Below are 22,207 nucleotides of genomic sequence, written 5' to 3' on the forward strand. Positions count from 1 at the left end.
AATCACGAGATTGAAAACTGTCAAAAATTGTTATCCACAACATTTGCTTGATATCTCAGGGAAATCGATCCTAATCTGTATCTATCTTATTGCAATGCGGTATTTACAATTTACGGTGACAACCAGCTATAAGTATATAATATACAAAGCTTTTCTAAATATGTGAAAAAAATCGCTGTTATTCAGATTACGGATTACGATCAGTAAATTTCTTGACATTTAGTGTGTTGACATTGTGAAGGAAGGAGGGTGTTTTCATTTGTTTTGCCCTTTTTTGTTAGTTGTTGTATGTTCTTGCGTGTGAATAAATCTTTGTCTATGTCTATGTCTATTCCTGAATTGTCTCAACGAGGTAATTCGACCACATACGCGACTGGCCGGCTGGTAAGGCCATCAATTGATGTCGGAACAATTGTATATATTCGTAGGAATTGGAAAATTTTCGCTTGCGCGATTCAGGATAAATGTCGCTACAATATAAATTACTTATACCTTATACCAATGAAATTCAGGCGGGAAAATAACTAATTTGGAATTAATAAATGGTAAGCGGGAAAATCATTTGATTTTAATCTATGTCCCATATCTGGTATTGTTCCTCAATATAACCATGAGTGTGCAATACTTGTAAATTTTGTTCATTGATAAGAAATATTATCGGTTATGTCGCTTTTGTATATCTGATACATTTTTACTGTAGTATATTCTAGTTTAAAGATATTAATAATAATGTCTTGGGAAATATGTTGTTATTCTTTATTGACTAATTGTTAAATTAAATCTATTATTGTAATGTTGTTGAAAGCTGATAATTATAGATGTCTTTAAGGTTTACCAATAGACAAATATATAAATGAATAAAAAATAAATTAGTATAGAATAATGGAATATTTCGATAGATAAATATATTATTAAAATATTGTCTTATTCGTCCATGGAAATTTATAAATATCATTATTCGATTGATCATTGAATCTTGCCTATTTATGACAACGTTATGAACGGAAATGTATGTTACTTCTTATCGGCTACACCAACCAGTACATCGATCCTAACCTGAGGGGTCCTGGGTTCAATTCCCGGTGGGGACTAACAAAAAATGTCTCAGGCAGACAGGATACGGGACGCTGATCTAACTACTAAATTGATCAGTGAAACGATGTATCATCTGCCCCATACCCACTAAGAGACACAGGACTACACATATAAAATCCCAACCCTATAACGATTCCTTGTTATTCGTTTACTTTAAAGTCGGGATCGCAAATAAAAAAGACACGTCAACCAAATAAGGTTTATTATCTAAAAATCGGCATACATTGAAATACTCTAAATGCAGTTACAACCATGCAATAAAATTCTTCAGATAAAACGCAAAAACAAAGATTAAACAAAATTACTATCATGAACTAGAAATATATATACCAATTCACATAACAATGCATTATTCATATAGAGAATAATAATTATCCAAAAAAATATTGTCTTGCCTATATGACTTAATAAAAATCCGGAGACATAAAATCTCCGTATTATCTTGGCTATGGTAAAAAAAATATTTCCATCTCGCTTCCTCGTATAGCTCCATCCCTCTTCTCCGTGCATTCATTCGTCAGGCAGTATAATACGTCTAAATTGAGTTGTTACTCTACTGTTTTGGTACATTGCAGAGGCCGATAACTGCTTTATGGTATTTTGGGTTGGACAGCGAATCGACTAAGAACTGTCCCAGATCGTGCTTAGAAATGGCTCGGCCAGGGGACTTCTCCGGGTTTATTTCCACGATGATTTCTCGGCTTGGGTCGTCTGTGAACAAAAACAATATATTTTGAATACAGAACCTCAATTACGTGTGTCTTTTGCCAAGGTATAGATAGGATAAAGATATGTTTAGATTTTTTTAAAACCACACACCCGGGCTGTATTAAAATAAATTGTTTAAAAAAACTAGACCGGGTTGTGCAATTAGTGCTTACATAAACCATTATAAAAAACAAACGTCATTTTATATTTATAATAAAATAATAAACGCACAAAGTATGTACAGTCGAATTGAGTACCGCCTCCCTTTTTGAAGTCGGTTGATTTTTTTTTAAATGAGAGTTAGCTAGCTAGTTCCTTGCAACCGAGTTTTTACAAATATTTTATTATTTTATTAGCTCCACTTGTACGTTCGTATGTTTGTTCCTTTGGACGCGATTTTGACTGACTTCAAAACGGCCAGATTTCATTTAGACTTTATATATTTATCGAGAACCGATGACAATACATTAATTTAATAACATATTTAAGTTCGGTTTTTTGAAAAAAAAAGCGTGTTTTTTAGTTGTTTTTAAGCTATTATTTTAAATTATTCCAGCAGACATAAAATTTAAATACACATTTTATATATCGGTCATTCACACTTCATTCCAATATCCAACGTCATTCCTTCATTAATATTGACTTTGGCCTAACAAATATTTAATTCACAAATAAATTAATAAAACCTTTAAATCTAAAAACATTTAAGGTTTCAAGGTATTAAAGCGATAACGGTCTTTCAATATTTATTTCTAAAAACAATGATTTATAAATAACGCAATGTGTCCTTTCATATGAACGCCGATGTATTTTTAACAACCCGGTTTTATATAACTAGAATATATTGTATAGAACTCGCTGCGCCCCGCTGTTTCACCCGCGTAAGTCCGTATCCCGTAGGAATATCGGGATAAAAAGTTGCCTATATGTTATTCCAGTTGTCCAGTTGTCTACGTACCAAATTTCATTGCAATCGGTTCAGTAGTTTTTGCGTGAAAGAGTAACAAACACACATATATCCTTTAATTTTTAGTTTTATAGCATTGAAATGCTTTATAAATGAGAAATTTTGAAAGAATAGAAAAAATTTGATCACGAGGCAGGATTCGAACCTGCGTTTCTTGCCTAACCGTAGCAGCTCGGGAGCTGGGCCGAGAGGCTAGTACTTTAAAGTAAGATAACTATGATTTAGTACTTTAAAGTAAGATAACTATGATAATGTTAATAATTTAAGATACCTCTCAAGATAGAAAAAAACGTCCGAGAATCAAGCAAACTGTCATATAAAAAATCACTGCAACTCAAAACCAGCTAGTTTTCATTTAAAATGTTATTTAATAAACGCGTGTTTATAATCAAAATATTCCAGCTCCTTGTATCAACAACATACGATATCGAACGCTTTAGGTACAACAGGACGCAGCGTAGGATATATCAATCAACAAACAAACAAATTTGTTTAACGACCCTCGGGCCTCGATGTGGGACGGTGCATTCAATTGATACACGTTCGTGGTGGACGTTAGTCACTAGATATACTTATACGTATCTGCACCGCGCAGTCGGACCCGCGGGCAAAAGCGGATATTTCTACAGCTCATTGACTAGTCGTGTACCTAAGCTACACCACTGCCAAGTATCATCAAAGTCCGTTCAGTGGTTTTCGCGTGACAGCGTAACACATATGAGTACATCAATGACCTTTATGTTTCTATTTCATGTCGAATGACGTTTGAAAAGATAGTTTAACTTGGAGATTATTTCTTGCATTTAAAATTTCAATATTGGTTAATATCCTACTAATATTATAAATGCGAAAGTTTGTAAGGATGTGTGTGTGTTTGTTGCTCTTTCACGCAAAAATTACTGAACCGATTGCAATTAAACTTGGTACGTAGACAGCTGGACAACTGGAATAACATATAAGCAACTTTTCAACTTTTATCCCTATGTTCCTACGGGATACGGACTTACGCGGGTGAAACCGCGGGTCGCAGCTAGTAACAAATAAAGTCATCAATTTACTACTAGCATTATTTCTTAACACAGAACTTGTGACTAGTAAACGAATGAAAAGCTCTATACCCAGTTATTTCTTTTATCAACCGGCATTACCAAAAGCCAAGGAGGTCGACTCTATTTGTTTTCTATCATTGTTACTTACTCCATAGTTGTCTCTCGGCCCCATTTCAGAATCTAGATTAGTACCTACGACTCTAGGGACGTTCGTGTCTTTGAATCGCAATATAGAGTTTATTAAACTGTGGTTGAATGCTCTTCATAGTCATTCAAACAGTCATAAATCTTTATGTTAGAATCTTCACAACAATCAAATATAATCAAGTCTTGACTGACTGATAATTTGATGAGTCATTGTTAGGAAAAACTAAGAACGAGATATTATGTTTTGAAATGAACAACCGTTTTTATATTTCTCGGAAGATAAATGTGGATAAGATATGTAAGTAAGTGCACATTCAGTCAAAAAACATTACTCTCCTTTTGGTAACGGTTGGTGCGTATAATGGATCGGTGGAAATGTTTATGAATCGGCACAGTTCATTTCGGGAAACTCTTAAAACTATTGAAGCGATTTTGAAAATACTTTCACAGGGGAATACCTAGTTTTCTGAATAACTCAGGTTTAATTTAGTTCTTATACAGGTAAAATTTAAAATTCTTAAAAATTTATCAATTGACATTGGATTGCATATCCTAACTCAGAGATAACTACAGTGTATTAACTACTAGCTGCGCCCCGCGGTTTCACCCGTCTAATACTGTATCTCGTAGGAATATCGGGATAAAAAGTTGCCTATGTGTTATTCCAGTTATCCAGCTATCTACGTACCAAATTTCATTGCAATCGGTTCAGTAGTTTTTGCGTGAATGAAAAACAAACATACACATACATCTACCCTCACAAACTTTCGCATTTATTATACTAGTGGGATTTCTCGAAAAAATGTCGAACAAGTAGAAAAATATTTTATAGAAAACGTCATAAAAATATTAAAGGAAATCACGATTGATATAACGATTTCTTAGTAATTGAATGTGTCAATTAGAAAAATTTCCGTATTTCCATACAAGTAATAATACATATCTAATTAATAAATAGTTATATATGTAAATCAATTAATGCATTGGTTGTTTTTAACGTATAAGAAAAAATCTATGCAATCATTCATCTATTCAATTTTAATAAGTTTATGGTATCTCTTTTTAACATCCTTTTATTTAGCTTCACGTGTATGTTTGTATGTATATAACCGGACAGATTTAAAAATTTTGTACAATTGTCGAGGACCGGTGACAATACAACAATTTCCTTACTTACTACTTTGTATTAGACTCTGTATTACTTGCAGTAAGGCAATTTAGACGATTCTATAATTACTAAACCTGAATATTTCTTATTTTCATCTTATTCATACTATTTCTATTAACCTACCCGTATGTTTATTAAGTTTTAAGCATTCGATTGTCCAATTATCGGCTCAACCTTCACAATTTCTCTTAAGCATCAGAATTTACATCGTTTAAAAACATTGTCTCACTCATTTTAAGTGACCCATGCGTACTTCAATTTAGTTCAGCAAAACCTAACTGCGACCCAGAAGAATTGGTTAACGTAAATTGTATTTCTATTAATTATAACAACAAACTAACCTCCTATAATATAAATCTCCCTAGAAGCACTAAGAAATCTAGGTGATGGCTAAGATTGGAATTCATAAGTCACTTTTCATACCAAAAAATAAATTAATTTCATTTCATATCACGTAAGTCAGCTCATACCCTGTCTGCATACCAAATTTCATCAAAATCCGTCCAGTAGTTTCAGCATGATTGACAGACATACATCCAAACAAACAAACTTTAACATCCTACTTCCTAATAATATTATAAATGCGAAAGTTTGTAAGGATGTGTGTATGTGTTTATTCCTCATTCACGCAAAAACTACTCAACCGATTGCAATGAAATTTAGTACGAAGATAGCTGGACAACTGGAATAACATATAGGCAACTTTTTATCCCGATATTCCTACGGGATACGGACTTACGCGGATGAAACCGCGGGGCGCAGCTAGTTTATATTAGTGTGAAGTGTGATAGTATGATTTCCCATTTCCCCAAGTATTTGAATGCTATGACAATAAAAATTCAACTAGGCACGTACCAGAAATATGCGGCGAGAAAACGGCAATCCAGTTCAAACCGCTTCCCTTCAACTCCTCGTACATCCGCTTGTGGTCCTTCGTGAGCGGTATGAACCGCTCCGGCACCTTGTCATCATCATAGAACAGGAACGCCGATATGCAGGCCGACACGTTGTGAACGTGCTGCGCTCGCATCGCGTCAACTATGTTCTTCGTGCCTTCGGACATATCGGACGTGGGCTCGAGGCTGCCGTTGGTGCCGAGGGCGATGACGACGCCGTCGGTGCCATCCACCGCGTTGGTGACAGAGTCCGCTTCCAGCACGTCCCCCTTGAACACTTCGACTTGGGACCTCAGCGTCTCGGGTAACTTCGCGGGGTCGCGGACGAATGCGCGGACCTCGTAACCTGGATAAAAAGAACTAGATATAATCGTGTTTAGGAATTTAAGACTTTGAAACGGATTTAAAACGATTTATTCATTACTACCTGTTCGCCCGTTGTACCTACCTACGTGGTGCCTATGTCACTCAGTGAAGTTGCAGCTATCTAATGGTCAAAGAATTTTGAAAATCGGTCCAGTAGTTTTGAGTTTATCTATTAATATACAAACAAACAAAGAAAAATACAAATTCTTCCTCTTTATAATATATAAGTGTAGATATTATTTAAGCCGACGTTTCACTTTACAGAGTGAATAATTCACGTTTAAAATCCGTTAAGAAGTCTTTTATTTCTAAACGTAAAGTATTATAAAGTAAAGTAATATATAAACTAAAGTATTATATACTCGCGTAAAATCAAACACAGGAAAATACATAACGTATATTAAATTATACTCAATATTTAGGTAACTCTGCAAAAAAAAAGTATGATACACTTCATGATTTATGGTAATTGGACAGTGTGTTTCAAATATGAAGCTACAAAAATTATACGATAGAATAAATCACAAAGGTATCTTAACAATTGTATTTTTATTTAATGTAGTAGCCTTGCTCTGTTAACTAAAATGTCTGCAAGTTTCCTAGAATCACAGCTCTATGGTAATCGCGAATCAGTAACTACTCTTTTTTCATTTGTTGGCATTGCAAAGAAAGATTTAAAAATAGACTTTAAAATATGAGTGAGACACATATTTTCGACAAATCGTTTATTTTTATGTACCTGTAACAACACTATCACCCACGTAATACATTGCTTATTCATTTAGTTTTTCTTATGGTTTTATACAAACGATTAATTCGAGATTTAAAAATAAAACGAAAAAACCGCGGGAATTTGACTTTATATAAAACTCGCGGTATGGCTCGTTTTCACCTGTGGATTATGCGTTTTTTTCTTTACCTAGGAAAGTATAATGCACCTTAACAAATACGATAAAAACAAAAAAAGATTGCCCAATTGGTGGAGTCGTTCTCGACTTACGCTTAAAAGCACATTTGTCGATTTTCTTTTTTTTTGCTTTACAATACACCTACGTAATTTATTTTCCAACAATTTGAATTACTATAAAAATTTAATTTAAATTCTTTATACCTATTCATTTATATTCTTTATGGCATATATGCAGTATGAACACTGATACACAGATATTGCAACTTCCATATTATAACACTTATTACACAAAATAATATATATACAAAATAATGAGCGCATAAGGCAAGCTAAATACGGAAATAAAAATAACTATTTTCATTAAAATTGTGTTAGAAACCAGTTAAAAACAAAGTTTTGCTTTAATTAACATAATTATACCAAAACAATTACAACTGTACAATGAATAATAATCACTTTGATCTTTGTTGTAATAAATTTTTCGAACCATGACTTAACATTATCCACAATATTTGAAATTTGTTTATACACATACATTTACGATAGGTATTAATTCATTTTAGAGCTACTTGAGAATAAAGCCAAAATTCCTATCCCTAGTTTTTACAAAACCGATAAAATATTTGAAAAGTTGCAGCAACAGAAATATTTTATTCGAGGTGTTATTTAAATCAATAATTATACTATTCTTTTAATATATAAATGCTGATAAATTGTGAAGTGGAGTTTGTAATTATAGAATTGAAATTAAAAAAGCTTTGTTTGGCTGGATATAAAACAATAGCAAACGAACCAACAGAGTGAATTGCAAATAATTTGAATGGTTGACAAAATTTGAATACTAATAACTCACGTGAGGAATTTATAAAGATATAAAATTACTATTATTGAGTGAGGTGTATTAATACAACTTAGCAGGAAACAACAGCAAAATATTGCAACCATAATTCATGTGTTGTGTTTTGTTTTTTCCTTCCAAATTTAATCATCATCATCATATATACCCATATATGTTCCCACGGCTGGGACACAGGCCTCCAATGAGGGTTTACAAATTTAATCATTTGAATGAATTTATTCATAAACCATATGAGTATACCTACAATAATGTTTTTGGATATAATTCATTAGCATTAAATATTAAGAAGATACTCAGTACAACACTTCAATTACCCTGTGGGGTTACTAACAATTAATCTGATTCTTTTTATGATTGATAGGAAATCATTGTCCGAATAAAGAATTGTGGTGGAAAAGAAAATACAGTGGCACCTTTTCTCTAGAAACATACATGACCTTTTTTGCAGAAAAGGTTATTTTCTTTGTTCTTTATCTATTAAGTATTTTTTATCTTCATAATCAAGTTTTTTGACTCTTTAAACATTATCTTACACAAAAACAGATAACAAATTGTCTTTTGTTTAACCAACAAAGAAACTTAACAAGATAAACAAGTAATTAAAAGAGATTAGTAAACTATCAAACACGTAGTGATTAGAAAGTTCATGTACATAATTACTAGCTTTTGCCCGAGACTTCGCACACATTAATTTGGAATAGTTTAATAGATATTTTTTATACATATTACCCTTCCTCTCAAATCACTCTATCTATTAAAAAAAAACCGTTAAGCAGTTTTAAAGATTTAAGCATACATAGGGACATAGGGACACAGAAAGCGATTTTGTTTTATATTTTGTAGTGATAAATAATTTAAAATATTGTAATTGTGTTATTAAAACAGCTAAGATGCTATTATAATGTTGACTCAATATAATGGAAGATGTAAAAATCAAGCAGGTATGTAAAAATTTGCCAAAAAAAATTTATATGAGTTTTAGGAAATATTAGTAATTTAAGAATAAAGATGAATTATTTTCATTAAATAAAAAATTGTGTTATTTAAAATGAAAATAAAATATAGGAAATTTTATTTAAATGCGTTGCTATAAAATTATTTGAGTCTAATATTCATATTTGGTAGGAACTGTAATGTCGTAGGTACTGTTATTAAAAAATCAAATTAAACAATGATTAAATCAAATTAAAATATATATATTATATTAAAGTTACCTTTCTTTACAGCTGCCTCAACGGCACAAACGCCGGTAGTTCCCGTGGATCCGAAAATTACGATCTTCATGGCTGTTGATTAAAATACGCGTCTATATTCAAAACACTGTGACTTGCTTGTGGCAAAATCTTGCGTCCACTTATAATTTTTCTCAAAACTTATCAAATTCGATAAGAAAGTTATCTAACATTAGACAAACTTATCATGTGTGACCGACGGTATGACTGTTCTATTCCGATATACAATTTAAATACTGAGCGGCAAAGTCAACCTGTGCGGAAATATGTTCAACCGATAGTGATACAACCGTCCTCGATGAAGTAAGTATCAATCTAGAAACACCAACTTAATGCGATGTTAATATAGCATTCAATTATTTGAAGTGACTTGAAGTTTCAAGAGACAAAAATTTCAAACACAGGTTATCTTAGAATTGACAAATGTCAAAACTCAGACACAGTTCTTCTTGGCAGCTGATTTTGACATTGACACATTTTTACATGCTAGACATGCAAGAAGAAAAAAAGGAGTAATATAATAATACCTAACTAGTTCTTAATCTGTGAATTGTTTTCAAATAAAAATTTTAAATTCTTATTTGAACAACACACAGCTTTTAAATTTTATTGTCAGTGGGGGAATATCCAAAGCCTGTGGTATATAGATTCTAAATAGTCTGTGGTACATAACCTCAAAAATTTCGTGCCGTTGATTGTCAACAAAAATTGAACGTTGTGATTTAACCATTGCACCTGATGTGTAAATAGTTTTTAAAATACAGTGAGAATTAAATTATAATGGCTGACGTTGATGAGTACTTCCCTCGAGGTGGCAAAAAGCCAACCACAACACATTTCAAACAAAACGCTAATGTAATTATTGTTTAGTTTTTTCAATTTTTTTTTTATAACTTTTCAAATGTGTAATCCCATTCTTATTAAAGTTTTTAGGAACGATTGAGAAAAAGGAAAAGAAAAGGAAACCAAAGAAGAAAGCGGAAGAAGATGACGGATATTTGTCGGAAGACCTTGCTAAGGAATCAGACAAATCGTACAAAACTTGCGGATTATGGATAAGTTACAAGGTAACGATTTTTATTTGAAAAATACCGATAATTTAATTTGCAATTAATCATTTTATTTATTCTTAATAATAAATTTAGGTTCAGAATCTCTGATGTATTTTGAATGCTTAACTGAACCTAGTTTTGAAATAATTTTAAATTATAATTGTTAAAGATTAAACAGCTAATCACATAAATTGTCCCGACAGGTAATAAAGCCAGACTTCCTTGTACTCGGCAGAGTATTTGATATCAAAGACACAAAAATAATAATATCGCTTCCTAGCAGACTCATAGGTTCGGTAATGGCATGCCACATCAGTGAACCATACAATAAATTATTGGAAGCGTATGTGGATGATAAGGTATAGTATAACTTTAATATTCTTATTACATACTAGTGCAAACATGGCTTTGCTTATATATGTTTAACATTATTATCATTACTATTGAGAAATTTTTTGAAAATTTTATTTTTTTATTGTTATTATTTTATTAAAGCAGACTAGAAGCTAAAATGCTGATGTGTGTGTATTTTTTGATTTGAAGAAAACATTTAGTGCATCCAATTTATTTTTAAAACTATTTAATGTGGGCGCCATTATTATTTTTTGTTGGATAGAAAATGCCTCATGGGGTTGCATTTACTTCGCACTCTCCAAATTTGCGTGAATGTCCACGTAAATCTTTGTTTTCATTCAGAGTGTACATAGTGTCTAAATTAATAAAAATCTTGTAATTTGATAAATAAATTTACTATTACTATTATTATAGATAGACAAAGTGCCAGAGCTCGGGCAGATGTTCAAACGGGGACAGTATGTGGCCGTGAAGGTGTTGGAGGTGCTGGAGAAAAGCATCATGTTAACTATGATGCCGCAACATGTGAACAGTGACAGGAAGCACAGTGATCTTCACAAAGGTACTCTGTCATCACATCCTATGTTTGTACATACTTAACAACCTGGATCCAATTGCTTGTTTCACAAATCACTAATTTTAATTATTAATAATTAATAAATAATTTTTGGTTAGGTGCTCTGCTCCAGGTGGCTGTGTCTTCTATTGAAGACCATGGATTTATAGTTGATACAGGCATACCGAACACAACAGCATTTTTGCCCAAGAAAGCTGTTAACCCTGATTTGGAACTTGGTGAGTATGATTTACTTTTAATCATTTTCATACTTTTGTAGCCTCTCCATTGATATACCTAAAACACAATCACATGGATACATAGATATTGATTTTCGACTATAGACTAAAAAGATTCTTCTTTTTTTTTAACAACTGAAGTGCCAGCATTAACACTGAATAAAGTAACTGAGCAACTGAGAGCATATTGAAAACTTTCTGACATTTCCTTATGTTACTCGCCATTTTAACTGGTAGATTAGCTAAGCAGAATGTATTCATAAGCTATGGAACTGCATTATAAACTTATTAGCTGCGCCCCGTGGTTTCACCCGCGTTAATCCGTATTAGAAATATCGGGATAAAAAGTTGCCTATATGTTATTCAAGTTGTCCAGCTTCCTACGTACCAAATTTCATTGCAATCGGTTCAGTAGTTTTTGCGTGAAAGAGCAACAAACACACATCCTTGCAAACTTTCGCGTTTATAATTAGTAGAAACTCCAAGGAGAATTTACAAGCATCTATTTTACTGTAATTACTATTTTTTCAGCGGAAGGTGCGATTATTTGGTGCACAGTAAAATCTGTAAAGCCATCAACGGCTAACACGGTTTTGACCCTGTCCAATGATACTACATCATTACAGAACGCTTTCCAAAAGACAACCTCTACCACCATACCCCCGGGCACTTGCCTTGAGTTTGTTGTTGATAAGGTATGTTTAAATTGGTGCGTAATTATTATTAAAAAAAAAAAAGTTACACTACCTTTAAATTGTCAGATGTAGAATAAATTTAAATGGGACCAAACAGAAGGCACCAACTTCAACAGCAAAATATAATCAAAATCTGTTCACACATTCGAAAGTTTTAATATAGGTAAGAAATCCAGACAAATTGAGAACCTTTTTTTAAGTAATGGAATTAGAAGCGAAATCTTTACTTTACAGTTGCAAATTGCATACTTTGAATAACACGTTGAATTTTTAAGGGCCCAGCCATGTGAGCCATTCTTTTAAAAGTGTTGAAATATACTTATTCTCATAATCTTTTTACTCATACAGGTATTTTGTGGTTTAATTATAATTTAAGATATACGTTTTAGCTTTTGATATATTTATATTTTGATCAAATTGCAATTGCAGCCCCTGGACAATGGCATTGAAGGTCGCATTTTCGGAGACAGGACTGCGTACATACAGAGGCATCACATTAACACAACTAAAGGGAAAAAGCCCATGCTCGGTCAGAAGGTGTGTTCAGTAATTCGATGTTGATTATTTATATTGCCATTTATCTTAATAATTAATTGCATGATTTAAAATTATGTTGTACTAGCTGCGCCACGCGGTTTCACTCGCGTATGTCCATATCTCATAGGAATATTGGGATAAAAAGTTGCCTATATGCTATTCCACTTGCTTAGCTGTCTACGTACCAAATTTCATTGCAATCGGTTCAGTAGTATTTGCGTGAAAGAGCAACAAACACACACACACATTACAAACTTTCGCATTTATAATATAAGTAGGACTAGCAAACTCGGCGAACTCCGTTTCGCCACCAGATGGCTTCGTTTTTCCCGCTTTTCTGTTGAAATTTTTCCGGAATTTTCTTTGCTATAAACCTCACGACGCCCAAGACCTTTCCAACGAATGCAAAACCGTGGAAATCGGTTCGTGCGTTCTGGAGTTATAGCGTCAGGAAGGAAAACCCGACTTATTTTTATATAGTAGATTAGAGCGGTGAGCAATAAGCAGATTTGTATATATTTACAATACAGACATATGTTGTATGTATGAAAGTAGAAAGATAGTGGAAAATCATTGAAATTTGAATCTTTCTAAATGTGGGAACTCCTGCTCAGTTACCCGCTATGACAAAAAAAGAAAACATCCTAGAAAACAATTGAAAAACTTGTGATTTTAAATGTTGCAGATAAGGGCACGTCTTATATACACGTTATCAGCAAGCAACATCCCGTTTTTAACAATGCGAGATATATTTGACCCGGCGTGCTTGGATATGGAAACTGAGCAGATCTATAATGAGGGAGATATTATTGAAGAAGCTCAAGTGAGTATATAATCCAGATTCTGGATAGAAAGTTATACATTATAATAGCTAGTCTGGCAGACGCTGTTCTGCCTTACCTCTGTCATTTAGGGGTATGAGAAATAGATGTCTGATTCTCAGACCTATCCGATATCGGATATCGGGTATAATCGGTCTAGCTGTTACGGAGGAGTATGGGAATGAATATAGTGATACAAGAATTTTATATATTAGATATACCATATATTAGATACCAAATGATAAAAAAAAATAAACCTAGCTTCTGAGTAGCAAGAAGACTTTTATAAGCTTTTTTATTACCCTACAAAAAATCCCTTCTCCCTTTCTAGTAAATTGACTTCAGTCTCCTCTTTCTTTTTTACTTTTTAAAATTTAACAATTAACCTTTTATATTATTAACTCTATAAAGAAACGAGTAACTGCAAAATATTTTCAAACTAAAACCCAAGTTCTCACCAGGTGCTGAAGATCCTCGGCCGAGCGGTGTACTTCAAACTCAGTCCAAACCAAAGCGGTGTACTCAGCATCCGCCGTATACAGAACCTGGACGATCTAACTGATGAGGAGGTGCTCCTCAAGTCCTATCCTATTGGTGAGTTGAGATCCATCTGCGGACTTAATAGGATCTTCGATCTTTAGAGTTGTTTGTAAGTTAAAATTTTTCGGACCAGAAGAATTATCTGCACATTATTACATTATAAAAAAAATATTTTAAAGTACATTAAACATTAAAATAAGGGTTTTTCTTATTTCATACTTAACTGCTACTAACTTATTTCATTTTTATTTTCAAAAGAGAAAGACATTCACCATCCACCCAGTTACATATTCTTTTATTTACTCCTCCTTTCCTTTATTGCTCTCGTCAATCCTTTCTTAATCCTTTTCCAATTTAAAGATGGCAATCCATTTGTAGCGGCGTCAAAGCATGTAAAGCGACCCACCAGCTAACATTAACGATGATATAAAAAAGGCCGGATCTTCTAATCATTATCTTCATAAAAAAAATATGTCTAAAATTTTCCACCATCACATCCAACCGACGTTTTCCAGGCAGCACCCACAAAGTGCGCATCCTCGGCTACCACCTGCTGGATGGCGTGTACTATATCACGGATCAGGTGGAACTGCTCCGCGAGAGGTACTTCACGCTGCATCAGCTCGCTGTGGCCGAGCTGGTGACGGCCACCATCACGACTGTCAACGATACGTTCTTGAGGGCCAACGTGGGCAGGGTTAATGGTGAGTTTTAAATGTCGAGAGGGTGATTTTCCACCCACCCACCGCTTTTTCTCTCTAGGCCTAAGCCAAAGTGGATGAAATATGGTGGATTTTTTTCTGCCTACAATAATTAAGGTGATGCCTTGCCCTTTGCTATGTCACGGAATTTTTTATTTCTTTTTTGCCTTCAATTTTGTATGAGTTGCGTTGAGATACTATGGGTTGCTATACAAATAAGAAAAAAAAAATTGTATTTTTCCAGCATTCATCCCGCACGCTCACATGACGGACGCTGGTATATTCGTGGACCCGAAAAAGGCCAGCACATCAAAATTGCCTAAAAAGAAATTCAAGGTTAGTGCAATATTCTACGATCTAGCAAAATTACTAGTTATATGTTGTAGTCGAGTATGCTTCGGCTCGCAAGCTCGCACCGGGGAAGTACCATACCCCCACAGAAGGCCGACGTGAAATAGCATACTGCTGTTTTTCGTTCGGTAAGTGGGGCTAGCCGGATGCCCATATCCTCTTCCTTACTCTTCCCAGTCCTTCCTTTTATTCCTCTCGTCCATCCTATCTTATTCTCTTTTCAGTTAGAAGTCGGCAATCTATTTGTAGACGCGTAAAGTCCACACGCTCGCCAGGCCTCTATGTTCCTGAACTCAGTGATTTTAAGTTCGAGGTTCTTACTGACACCAATGCTGTTTCGGACATTAGCCAAATATAGCTGTTAGCTTAATTGCTAATAACGAACATTTCCTTATTTTTAAATTATATAAAAATGAATTACTTAATATAATTTCTATAAAGTTAATTTTTTTTTATTTCCAGGTGGGCCAAGAAGTAAAAGCTCGCGTGCTCAGCATAGACGAAAGCCACAACAACGTGGTGCTGACTCTCAAGCCGACCCTGCTGTCCCCGGAGCTGGAGATCCTGGAGAGATACGAGGACGCCGTCCCGGGCAAGGCGTATACCGGTGTTGTCTCGGTGAGCATACAAACATGTGTTACATTTTAGAAATTGAAACTTAAAAGTACTGAGATGTAGTTCCTCAGATATACTGAGTCTGTTTATTGATTTTTTCATAATTTATTTTTTTATTTTTTGTTATTATTTGTGTTTCTGTATGTAATTAGTTTCTATGAATATGGTGACCGACCTCCCTGAGAGAGGAACCAGAGGACTCCAGTTATGAAATTATATTATTATTATTATTGAATATAAATATATTAAATTTATTATAAATAACAAAATGGGTTTTACATATCTTCTAGTTTGTATGTGTGCATGTATGTTTATCCTTACAAGTACTACAAGTCCACCTTTCATTATTAGTTTGTACATATTGTTATTGATTAGTTTGTCGTGTTAAATAAACATTCTTTCTCTCTTACTTTTTAAAATTCCGCAGCAAATCCGCGAGCACCTGCTGGTGTCCTTCTTCGGCAGCGTGAAGGCGTTCGTGCCGCGCAAGTTCGTGAGCCGCGAGCCGCTCGACAGCCTCACGCATGCCTTCCATTTGGGACAGATTGTAAGTTAATTGGGAGAAATTGTGAGTGAATTGGCCCAAATTGTTAGTTAATTGGGCTAAATTGTTAGTGAATTGGGCCAAATTGTAAGTTAATTGGGCCAAATTGTAAGTGAATTGGCCCAAATTGTTAGTTAATTGGGCCAAATTGTAATTAAATTGGGAGAAATTGTGAATGAATTGGCCCAAATTGTTAGTTAATTGGGCCTAATTGTAAGTGAATTGAGCCTGATCGATACAGTCTGTCCTGTTCCGGCAACCAACCGGTTCCATTGCCAGTTGGTAATGACATAGAAAAAGGAAACGTATCTTGGAAATTGGAATATTCAGCAATTTCAGTTTCAATTTTAATGTGGAAGTCGAGCACGCTTAGGTACGAATTGAGCCAGCTCGCACCGGGGTGGCACCACACCCGGCGTGAAATAGTAGCATTCTGTTGTTTTTCGTTCGTTGAGTGGGGGAGCCAGAGTACCGTTTCCTTTTCCTCACCTTGTCCAGTCCATTCTTTCTTCCCAGTCGTCAATCCTTTTCTTATCCCTTTCCCCTTAAAAGCAGGCAGCGCATTCACAGAGGCACTAACTCTGCAATTATTAATGGGCCACATGTAGTGGATCCTTGAGTTGGTATAATATGTGTTTTTGTCCATACTTCCAACTTCCAACTATCCTATCCTACATCCTACAAATATTATAAATGCGAAAGTTTTTGAGTATGTGTATATGTAATTTGGTACGTAGATGGACAGCTGGACAGCTGGAATAACACATAGGCAACTTTTTATCCCGATATTCCTACGGGATACAGACTTACGCGGCTGAAACCGCGGGGCCCAGCTCTAGTAGCATAATAATTATTTCTTATTGTTTTCAGGTTAAATGCGTCCTTATAAATGTGAGTACGGAGGAAAAGAAACTGGTCGGGAGCCTGATCACTGAGCCATTCGATGGGGTGAGCGTTTTATTTTTGCTATCGATAATAATATCTAAACTAATATTATAAAGCTGAAGAGTTTGTTTGTTTGATTGAACGTGCTAATCTCCGGAACTACTGGTCTGGTTTAAAAAAGTCTTTTTGTGTTAGATAGCCCATTTATTGAGGAAGATTTTAGGCTATATAAAATCAGATACTACGTGGAAAAAACTGCGCGGCAGAGCTAGTTATTTTATGAACAAGTAAAAGTTTTTAGTTTGGCAATTTGGGATGTTGTAGAGGGTAATCTCTGTATATATTAAACTGATTAAAAAAATCGTATATAAATAGAAAGCCACGTTATGTGTGAATATTTTAGGCTATATGTTATTTTTTTTTTACGCTAGATCAACTCGTACGAAGCCGGGATGAGCGGCTAGTATCTGTATAATTTATACATTTATAAAATTTCAGACTATGAGAAGACCGAAACGTCAACATAACGATTCTACAATCCAAGAAAATCTAAAAGAAGACCAAATCAATGTGACAGATGAAGTAGCGCCTAAGAAACGAAAGAAGAATAAAGAAAATTGTGACGCTAATAATATGGACGTAGATAACGAAGTACAAGATGATGCTATAACAGAAAAGAAGAAGGATAAAAAGAATGATAAGAAGAAAAAGAAAGAAGAACAAGAAAAGGCAGAGGAGAGTGACGCTATAGAAACGGATATCCAAGAAGCGAAACATCAAACGTTGTCACCGGGTGACTTAAAACTACTAGACTTATCTAATTGTAGAACAGAAAAAGATTTCACGCAAAGGGTTCGCGAATTACTTCGCGTTATGAATATAAAAATGAAAAAATTAACAACAGCAGAAAGTAAAATACAAGACATAGAAAATAAAGGCTTGAATCCAACAAACAAGAAATATCACACTGAGCTACATATAGAACGGCTAGTACATCAAGAGAATATACAAAAATTTCTAGACACAGTGAAAATTGCGCAAGAGAAATTAAAAGAATTCGGAAGTGTCTCAAATAAAGTGGTTAACGAAAAAGCAGTTAGTGATAAAGTGAAAGCTAAAGAAGTTAAAGTTAAAGAAGTTAAAGTTAAAGAAGTTAAAGTTGAAGACGTTAAAGCAAGCAATCAAGAAAAGATAGATAAAATAAAGGATATAAAAGTGGTGGATAAGTTAGAGCCCGTGCTTGAAGCGCCGAGCGCTAAGGACTTCTGGTCTGCAGATGCTCCGGCGGCTGACAAAACCCAGCAGGACGAATCCAGTAGTAGCGAAGAAGAGGTGAGACATTGTTGAAACAATATTATAAAGAAAATGCAGAAGATCTTTACCAAGTGTAGGATATATGTGAGCAGGAAGGATGGAAATACTCCATCTTTACCAATTTTCTTATCCTTCGCGGGCGAAATCCGGGTACATGACTAGTATTTCATTTTTAGCTTTATAACATTTAAATGCTTTATAAAAGAGAATTATTTATAGAAAAGTAAAAGTATGATCATGAGGCGGGAATCCAACCCTCATTTTTTTATAAGTATTTATTACATATAATTATTTTTTATAAATTTTCGCCAAATTGCTACATAGTTTCTTGGCGTTTATGTATATTTCGCCGAACCTTTTGCAATGTCTAGCCTCTCTACCACCCGCAATCCCGTATCAGCAATCTAATATCTTCTCTCTACTCTTACGGTTTTATCTGTTTTGAGGTAGACCCCGCACCATCTAATGAGATGATTGACAATCCCGCCTTTTGAATTTTCCCTATTCTTTAAAATGTATTTTCTCATATAGGGCTAGTAGTTAAGATTCTGATAATTTATTTTGTTTGCTAGCTTTCAATATTCAAATAGAAATGATGCGCCAAACATTTGTATTCCCTTAAAAGCAAATAGAGTGGGAATGTGAGAGGAATCCGTTTATACTAAGTAACAGATTTTCATTAAAAAAAAAAAAAATTAAAGTGTAACCCCAATCGCATCTCAGGAACAAGAGAAGCCCAAGAAGAAACGCAAGAAACTCTCGGCCGCGGAGAAAGCGGCGAAGGCGAGAGAAGAGGAGGAGAGAGTGAGGGAGATGGAGAGGAGAGCGATAGAGAGTGAGAGCCAGCCGCGCTCCGTGGAGCAGTTCCAACGGGCGCTGCTGGCGAGCCCGGACTGTAGCCAGTTGTGGATTGCGTATATGGCCTTCCATTTACAAGTGAGTGGGCTATTTTCATTGATATAAAAAACCCAAAAGTATAAACCCACATGATATAAAAAACCCAATAAGTATAAATCCCACATAATATAAAAACAAACATGGTAGTTGGTGAGACTTTCGAGCGTTAATTTTACAAGAAACTGTGCGTCTTGGGTTTTTAGACCAAACAAATCACGATCGATAATAAATAACGATCCATTTGAACTTTTAAATGGATACACAAAGTTTAAGATATATAAAGTTGGAGGTGTTGATAAACCTGACGGATATTGTCTCAAGTGATTTTAGGAAGTCTCTTCAATTGTGTTTTCTAAATTAATTTTTCCTAAAAAAAATGATATCCAATTGGTAGATATATTTTCATACCAATCATGTATTTTTAAACATTTTAAACAACTATAATAATTATACTTATTTATATCAGCATACGTCACGATTGTCTTAGCTTTCATCAACCATATCAGGGCCGTTAGGGCTTGTTTCTATTCTGAAGTTAAATTAACGTGTATTTTACGAAAAAAATAAAACACAACAAATACATATAACGATCTACTCTTACATATGATTCACATCTTGTGAATATAAAATGTTTGGTGTACTCGCGTTTCCATCTTGCATCCCTCTCACACGCACGCGCGTGCCCGCAGGCGACGGAGATAGAGCGAGCGCGCGGCGTCGCGCGGAAAGCGCTGGCCACGATCAACTTCCGAGAGGAGCAGGAGCGGCTCAACGTGCACCTCGCTCTGCTCAACTTGGAGCACCGTTTTGGCACTAAGGTAGGGTAGTTAGACATTTGGATATATGTGGGTAGACATTATGTATTTTAAAATTATTTATTAAAAGTGAAGTCCCGTGTGCCCCAGTATGTGGCGGATGATATTCATCTGTTTCACTGGTCGATTTTTCTTTACGGGCTGTCGCCAGACTGAAACTTTTTTTGGTGAGTCAACACCGAGAACGCGAAACCAGGACCTCACGGTTCTTTGTGTCCAAGATGTCGTACAAAATCGGTTCAAATTATTCATAAACTTTTACGACACTAAGGAATAGTGTCCGGTTTCCTAAGGAAAAAAAGGAAAACCATCATTTTCTTTATAATTATAGGATATTTGATTAAAAATTAGTTTTTCGAGAAAAATTCCAAGAACTTCACTAATATTCCTAATCATAATTAATTTATATATCAAGGTAAACTAGACTCATACATTACACATGTACAATCATAAATTTAGAATTGCAAATTAAAGGTAAGACAATTTCAGGAAAGCCAACAACAGACGCTCGACGAGGCGCTGCAAACGAACGACCGGTACAAAGTGCACAGCGCGCTGCTAGACATCCTGGTGGACACCAGCAAGCCGCAGGAGCTGGTGCAGCTGGTCGAGCTGATGCTGCGCAAGTACCGCCAGCTCCAGGGGGTGTACGGGGACTGCGGGGCGGCGTGCTACAAGGCGGGGCTGGTGGATAAGGCGCGCTACGTGATGCAGAAGGGTGTGGCGGCGCTGGAGAAGAAGCAACGTGAGTTGGGGATCATGGGAATAGCATGTGGTTGAATGGATATTTTTGGTTTTTTCAAAACTAGATCGAAAATCACAGAGTCCATATTTAGGAGTTTATTCACAATATTGAAGTTTTCATTCGTCCTTTTTAAGATTAAAAATCACCTTGCTTTAAAATATCATGAGCGCTAAATAACGTCATTCATAGGAAGGAATATATTTTTCTGTACAAATTTAGATTGTCCCTAACAGCTAGAGAAGGTGACTTTCTTTTATACTACGCAGTGATTCGTGTCACATATGGATTCCAGATGTGCAATTGCTGGTGCGGTTCGCGCAGCTGGAGCGCTCGCTGGGCAGCCGCGAGCGCAGCGAGGCGCTGTTCGAGCAGGTGCTGGGCGCGTACCCGGCGCGCGTCGACGTCGCCGCCGTGTACGTCGACGCGCTGCTCAAGACCGGCGACGTGGAGCATGTGCGGTGAGTGGCGGTATTTCATTCATTCTGTCGTTCGTTCATTCGTTCGTTCAGTAGGTCGTTCATTCGTTCGGTCTTTCGTTCGTTCGTTTGTTTAGGTAGGAAGGTGAACCTCAACCACCTTACACGACTGGCCGGCCTGTAAGGCCCCAATTAAATAATGTTGGAAAGTTGTATATATGCCACTATAGCTCTATAGCTTTAAGCTTTTTAAGCTTTGTACACTTAACAGGGATCGGGGACAATAGAATTATTTTATGAGTTAATTCCGATTGAGATGGCCACGAATATTTCGTTATGACAAGATAAACCGCTTCGTTACTTAAGGCTTTACGGTGCCGGTCTAGCTTCCCTTCCCTTTTGGGCACCCCGCGTCAGATTAAATGTATTTTTTCACTGGTATTAAAGAAAAATACAAAAAAACAAACTGGTTATTATATCTTGTTGCAGCTATAATACTCGTAGATAACATGAATATTTTCATTTCACAGACAAGTTTTAGAACGATTGACATCGCACAAGCTGCCAGCGCGGAAAATGAAAGTTCTGTTCAAGAAATGGATCGAAGTTGAAGAAAAGTATGGAAATAAAGATCAAGTGGAGCAGATACGACAGAGAGCCGCAGAGTATGTGGAAAAGGCGAAATTTTAGAAAATAAAACAATTTGCACATCAATATTTTGTTTTATTTATTT

At 35.3% G+C, this 22,207-nt stretch overlaps 2 protein-coding genes across 2 annotated transcripts; one reads left to right on the top strand and one right to left on the bottom strand.

The window, feature by feature from the left end:
- Positions 1-1,280: 1,280 nt before the first annotated feature.
- Positions 1,281-9,803, bottom strand: LOC119828598 (flavin reductase (NADPH)). The gene is made up of 3 exons (XM_038350810.1): positions 9,380-9,803; positions 5,990-6,376; positions 1,281-1,806 (listed from the first exon to the last, which is right to left on the bottom strand). The coding sequence occupies exons 1-3, from the start codon at positions 9,447-9,449 to the stop codon at positions 1,649-1,651; spliced, it is 615 nt and encodes a 204-aa protein (XP_038206738.1). The 5' UTR covers positions 9,450-9,803; the 3' UTR covers positions 1,281-1,648.
- A 270-nt stretch (positions 9,804-10,073) lies between these two features.
- Positions 10,074-22,188, top strand: LOC119828831 (protein RRP5 homolog). The gene is made up of 20 exons (XM_038351116.1): positions 10,074-10,252; positions 10,324-10,464; positions 10,653-10,808; positions 11,218-11,365; positions 11,479-11,598; positions 12,130-12,293; positions 12,723-12,830; positions 13,516-13,653; positions 14,113-14,245; positions 14,707-14,895; positions 15,137-15,228; positions 15,706-15,861; positions 16,286-16,405; positions 17,273-17,350; positions 17,786-18,619; positions 19,325-19,537; positions 20,188-20,316; positions 20,803-21,058; positions 21,351-21,516; positions 22,005-22,188. Exons 1-20 carry the CDS (start codon positions 10,178-10,180, stop codon positions 22,162-22,164), a joined length of 3,576 nt encoding a protein of 1,191 aa, XP_038207044.1. The 5' UTR covers positions 10,074-10,177; the 3' UTR covers positions 22,165-22,188.
- The last annotated feature ends 19 nt before the right edge of the window (positions 22,189-22,207 follow it).

This window comes from Zerene cesonia, chromosome 8 (genome assembly GCF_012273895.1).
Source record: "Zerene cesonia ecotype Mississippi chromosome 8, Zerene_cesonia_1.1, whole genome shotgun sequence".
NCBI classification, from domain to species: Eukaryota; Metazoa; Arthropoda; class Insecta; order Lepidoptera; family Pieridae; genus Zerene; species Zerene cesonia.